Source organism: Chlorocebus sabaeus, chromosome X (assembly GCF_047675955.1).
Source record: "Chlorocebus sabaeus isolate Y175 chromosome X, mChlSab1.0.hap1, whole genome shotgun sequence".
Lineage (NCBI taxonomy): Eukaryota > Metazoa > Chordata > Mammalia > Primates > Cercopithecidae > Chlorocebus > Chlorocebus sabaeus.
The window spans coordinates 46462400-46468631 of NC_132933.1; the positions used below are offsets into that span (position 1 = coordinate 46462400).

Sequence of the window (6232 nt, forward strand, 5' to 3'; positions counted from 1 at the left end):
AACTTTTACCCAGCAACACTTGCAGGCCTTAAATCTTACAGGCCAGGGAAAAGCCAACAAGAGGAGCCAGCGGCTTCATGTCCCACAAGCTAAATGAGGCTGAGGCAATTCTTAGGAGGTAGCAAGACACAGCCATTGTGTAGGGAGGTCAAAGACCCATGGAAACAGGACTGAAGGCTCCCTGGGCTCCAGGAGAGCATGCTGGGAGCTGAGTGTAAGTGGAACCCTGAGGCCTGCTAGTCAGAGGAGTGAAGGGACTGGACAGCTCCTAATGTGAAGGGAGTGACTGAAGGAACACAAGTTGAAGGTGGGAGGTGGCATGATGGGTGGCATGGTTGAGTCTGGTCAGGCATGAGTCCCGACCTCAGGAGGAATATCTGCCTCTTAGCCCTCTCCCTCCTTCCTTCTGCTGATTCTCGGAGGCCACTTACAAGTGGAAAAGATCCTAGAGTGTGACAACAGGTATTGTGCTTCTTTCTCCTTTGCACGCCATCTCCTTCCAGCCCAGTCTTTTCAGCCTGACTCCTTCTCTGAGCCACAATCCTCCTTTCAGCCAATGATGCAGTCAGTACAAGCAAATGCTCAGCTCATGAAGGTAAATTTAGCAAGAACTCTGAGAGATTGATAGATGCTCCGGCTCCCCAGCAACCCTCTCTTTCCCCACAAGATTTCCCTCTTCAGGACCTGGGATCTAGCTTGCACTTAGAAAATTCAGGGACAGAGAGCTCTCTCCAGTCCAAGGCAGCACATTCCACTGAACTCATTTCATCTCATATAATAAACCTCTGTTTATTGAGGGCTGGGACTGTGCCAGGTCCTTGGGTTAGGTGGTGACTGAGCCATTAGAAAGTTTTCCTTTGATTGAGCCAAAATGTGTCTCCCTGTAGCTTCTAGCCATGGGCCTCAGCCCTGCCCTTTGAAGTCACCCAGAACAAGTGTAATCTCATTGCAGTCTAATCTTCAGATATTTGAAAATATCTGTCATTTCACCCAGCTTTCTCTCCTCCACAGATAAACATTTCTTTCTTGGTTTATGTTTATTTTTAGTGCCTTTCCTTTTCACTACTCAAATAATATCAGTTCATTGTGGAACTTTTTAGAAAATTCAGAAAAACATAAAGTAAAAATCCACCCCACTGTTACTCCCAGAAATGACAACCCTAGCATTCTTTCTTCTCACCAGTCTTATTTTTTCTCTGCACGCTGTCCATTCTACATCTTTTTTCTTACCAAAATGGGATCATCCTTTAAGTAATATTTTAGACACTTATTTTGTTTTCACTCTTTCAATATGTTAACTTTTCCCTCATTCTTCTACCATGCCAATTTTAATATGAAATTGTGTAACTGCCCAATGATTTATCTAACCAGCTTTTAAAAGTGAGACACTTAGGTTGTTTTCAATTTTCCTTTGCTGAAAAGAACATAGTGAGACTAGAATTGGAAGTGAGGTGAAGATGAGGGGTAGGTGAACAGAGAAATGAGGAGCCCTTAAATTAGTCATGCTATCTTACCATCTGATTTTTTTCCATTGTCTGTGTTGAAAAATTACACTTCCCAGAACATGATTATGAGCACCTGCTTGGTATTCAGTTGCAAGTATTTGCCCTAATTAATGTAACTGGTTTCCTATTATTGGACATTGAGGTTGTTTCTAATTTTCGACCATTACAAACCAGACTGTGATGAACACCCAAGAAGCTAAATCTGTGCTGGGGCTAGACACTGAGGTCAGGAGGAATATTTTTGAGGCCTCTGAAGCGTAAGGTCCCTGCCAGTAGTTGTAACTAGAAGCTTTCTGGCAAAGGCGCAGAAGGCTGGCTAAGGACGAGGACTGTGCTCAAGCCTCTGGGCTTGCCCAGGTTCAGTACCCATTTATGTAGCCCCCGTCAGAGAGTGTTCAGGCTGGCATGGTCCTATGGGACCACTGGGTCAGCACCCTCATCTTTCATGTGAGGGAACTGAGGCCTAGGGCTGGGGCTGGTCCTTCAGCAGCTCTGTAGTCGGGCAGAACTTTGCCTCTCCCCAGCACCCTGGCTCCTGAACTGGAAGCTGAGCTCTGAGGTTTGGAATCTCACCCAGAGGCCCTGTGAAATCCTGCTTGCTCTCCTTCACTGGGCCACTTACTGCTGAGGCTGGAGGGGGCACTTTGGCAAATGAACTGATCAGTAAGGGGCTGAGGGGCATTGAAAGAAGACTTAAGGTTTACTGTACAGGCAACTGGGCCTGCTCTGCCCAGAATGCCCCCTTTTTTCCCTAACCCAGATGATATGCTTAATGGCAGTCACCCTATATTCAGGTCCACCTGGCAAATCTATTTGAGGTTGAGCTGAAATAACAAGTGAGTCCCTCACTCTCCTTAAAGAAGTCAGCTGTCTCTTCTTGCCAGGAATTGGCTTTGTTAAAGGCCTGTCTATTCAGTCCTCTGTCCCTGACAGCTCTGTGGTTTCAGAGTGCTAATGAGCTCCTCTCCTTCCCCTCTCAGGCCTTGCTACTGCCTGGGGAATTCACACAAATGGTGTGCGATTTGCCCCTTCTGTGTTTTCCTTTCTGACTTGGAGGCAAAGCAAATCCCTCACTTCCCACTGACACCATGTTTATTCAACTGGGAGAGATTTCACACCCAGGAACCCAGCTCTCCCTCCTTGAGCCCCTTCCCTAAATCTTTGTCCCCCTCCCGAATCATCCCACCCCTGTCCTCCCTGAATAATTTATAAGACCAGGCAGGGCTTATAAAAGGGTGTCCCAGGAAAGGCCAAAAGAGTGCAGAAGGTTCTGGGAAGTAGGGGACCCCACAGTCCGCCTGGCTCTGGTCCCCTAAGAATGGACTCTGCTGCCTGTGTTGCTGCTGCCACCGCTGTTCCAGCCCTGGCCCTGGCCCTAGCTCCAGACCTAGCACAAGCCCCACTGGCACTCCCTGGCCTGCTAAGCCCATCTCCCCTTCTCTCCTCTGGAAAAGAAGTAGATGGGAGTGAAAGGTAAGTTGAGCGTGGCCTTTGGCAACCTGAACTTAGGCTTGAGGGCTTCCTGAGAGAGGAAGGAAAATGAGATGTCCAGGGCACCCTGTTCTCTGTGAAGGGGAAAAGCAATGGCCTCATAGCCCTCCCTCCTCATCTCTAGCTGGAATATCTCATCTGGCTTTTCACCTCACTAATCCCGCTGGGTGGCAAGAGGGGACTTGGGGACAGTGGCTGTTGCCAAAGCTGAAGGTGAAGCAGCCAGGTCTTCATAGGCCAGGTGGCTTAGTCCCCTGAGGGGGATGGGGAACTTCTATGAAACCTGGGCTTAACACAATCTAGACTGTGGCAGTGCGGAGTATGGGGAAAGAGGACCAAAGTCTAAAGAGGTCCTTGACTGGGACATTGTCTTTTTCCTGACCATGACATAAGATTTCCATTGGCTTTTTTCCTACCTCTGCAAGTACAGTGGGGAAGCAGTGGGCCCAGGAATATTTCTGGCCCTCTTCCTCAGCCCAGGAAGATGGTAGAGCTCTGAGTTCTACTTCTTGGAGCAGGAAGTAGAAGGCAAGATATTTTCCATCTAACCCCTATTCATTACTCCAAACATTTAGCCTTCAACAAACATTTACTGAAACAGCTGCTGTGTACCAGACATTGTGCTAGGTGTTGAGGATTCTTTGGGTGTTAAGAAGCCCAAAGACAAGTAAATAGACAATTACAAAACAGGATGATAAAAGCAATAACAACATTGCTGAAGCTGAGAGAAGGGGCATCTGTCCTGGAAGGGGCTCAGGAGCCTTAGGAAAGGCTTCCTGGAGCAGATGGCACCTGAGCCAAGCTTTTGGGAGGCCTCTTGTTATCTCAGGGAGTCCATCTTTCAGTCTCTTCCTCTACCGATTAATCTCTTCTCTTTGTCCCAGAGGAACTTGTCTCTGGCGGCCCTGGCTGTCTTCCACAAATGATTCCCCAAGGCAGATGAGGAAGCTGGTGGATTTGGTGAGTTCGAGCCCTTGTGACGCATGACATGCAGCCACATGCATTAACACTGACCAGGTCACTTCCCAGAGAACCCCTGACCTCAGTCCAAGGGTGCAGATCTGAGATAGCATCCTCACAGTTTTGCCAACATTTGATTCCAATAGAGAGCAGATCCAAGTTTTCTGTGGCAATTGGAAAGATGAGGAGACCAAGGCTCAGAGTGGACAAGAGATCTGGGCAGGCCCCACACCCAGTGTGGGGCAGTGCTGGTGCTTGAGGCCTGGTCTCCTGGCACCTTGCTCCAGTGCTTTCCCACCCACCCCATCTCCTTGAATCTTTGCTGCTCCAGTAGAACTCTGTCCCCTGGAGAGCCTCCAAACAGGTGCTGGAACAGAAGAGGGAAGCAAACAACCCACAGGACTCTGTCTGCTTGTTTTTTAACCAGAAACAAGAGGGACCCCTTGTTGAGGGGCAGGTATTGGGGGTTGCTGGGTCCCAGAGATGTCTAAGGTCTCTTCAAGATCATTTTCCCTGCAGCTTTCTGACCTCTGGTACAGACGAGGAAGTTATCTAGCCATGTACTTTGAACCACATGCTAGCTTTTGCTTTGAACAGGCTGCTGGCGGAGCAACAGCTGCTGAGGTCACCAAGGCTGAATCCAAGTTCCATCACCCTGTCAGGTAAGCTTCTGGCATCAAGCTCCAAACTTGACATAGATCCATTAGCTCTTTGAATCTTCACAAAGGTCTTGTAAAGCAGGAGAAGGGAGGGATTGCTATCTATGATCGCTGTTTCATAGCAGAGAAAGTTGGAGCCCAGAGAGGTTAAGGGACTTGACCAAGGCTGTCTTCCCTGGAGGCATTGTTACTAATGCCAAGAATGATCCCCCATGGATGGGTCAGTGAAATAATCCTCAGTGGAAGGAGATGGGGGCCACAGGGCTGGAGAATTCTTGGCTAGAAGCCTTCTGGGGTAGGTAGCAGATGGAGTCAGAGCCATAGTTGATAGATGCTGGGGCTGGGCCCCCACCCCCGCCACTATAGGTCCATAAGGGGTTACCTTCCTGCGTGGGGCTATTTTGTAACAATTGCAGAAGGTTCTGTTACAAAACTTTCTTTCTTCCTTTCCCTCTGACCTCATTGTTGCAGCCAAGAGAAGGGGTTTAGGGGCCAGCTTCTTTCTTGGCCCTACTGGCCCCTCTGAACATATGAGACCTGTCTAAGTTAGGGGCTATGCTTCTTCTCTGTCCACAGGCTCTTCTGGCCTAAATCCCACTCCTTCGACTATCTGTACAGTGCTGGGGAGATTTTACTGCAGAACTTTCCTGTCCAGGCAACCATCAACCTATATGAGGACTCAGACAGCGAAGAAGAGGAAGATGAAGAAGAGGAGGATGAAGAAGAGAAGTAGGAGGCTGATGAAAAGAGGCCAGAAGGGTGTGTGAGGGTACCAGGGTCCATATCCTACAGTGCCACAGCTCATCCCCCTTCCCTACCCCTAACCTATCCAAATGGAGGCAGCCAGAGCTGATTGGGAAGTTTCCACAGACATCAATTAGATAGAGCTTTCTGGACTGAAAATTGGGTCCTCTAACTGCCCAGCTCACCCTGGCTTACCTGACTGGCCTATAAGCCCAGGCCTCTGGCATCTCATTGTCTGGGCTGCTGTTGTGTTGACCATGGGAGGGTTCTAGGAGCTCTAGAAGAAGGAAGGCTTGCTGAAGCCTCCAGGAAGCAGAACAGGGCAGAGCATGTCCTTGCGGAGGGAAGTAGTCACTCCTCAGGCCCTTTGACTCCCCAGCCTTGCCAGGTGGACATGTAGTCCCGTCTCTCTGTGGAAAGCCTGACTTCTGGCTTCACCCCCAGGAATACCAACAGCAGATCCATGTAAGGTTGGGGTGCCTTTTTGATGAGTCTTACAGTAAGGGAAGGGGGCATGTAGAGAATCGGCTTCCTCTGGGGATGACCCCCATTTTGCCTGCTGTCCATTGAAGTCTTTGTGTTGGCATGAGATGAATCAGGAGAAAAATAAACTGGAGGGTGTTTTCCTTTTTCTTGGAACTGTGCTGATTTCTTAACTGAACTCTGCCCATGCTGTGAAGCCATGGGCAGAGGGTCAGAGACCAGCTCAAGGCCAATTCATTGCTTTTCCTACCTGAGGTCAGTTGACAAGTTTTTCTTCATGGGGTTGTAGGGCTGGGGACCCAGCATGGGGCCAGGCCCCCTCCATCAACTTGTGAAATCAGACTTGATTAAACTTCAAGGACGGCTTGGAAAGGAAACAAAAAGGCCCCC

The 6232-nt window shown here is 49.1% G+C and overlaps 1 protein-coding gene across 1 annotated transcript; it reads left to right on the forward strand.

Annotated features, from left to right (window-relative positions):
* The first annotated feature begins 1911 nt into the window (after positions 1–1911).
* Positions 1912–5998, forward strand: RIPPLY1 (ripply transcriptional repressor 1). Its single transcript, XM_007992475.3, has 4 exons — positions 1912–2978; positions 3881–3956; positions 4554–4618; positions 5192–5998. Exons 1-4 carry the CDS (start codon positions 2824–2826, stop codon positions 5346–5348), a joined length of 453 nt encoding a protein of 150 aa, XP_007990666.1. The 5' UTR covers positions 1912–2823; the 3' UTR covers positions 5349–5998.
* Positions 5999–6232: the final 234 nt, after the last annotated feature.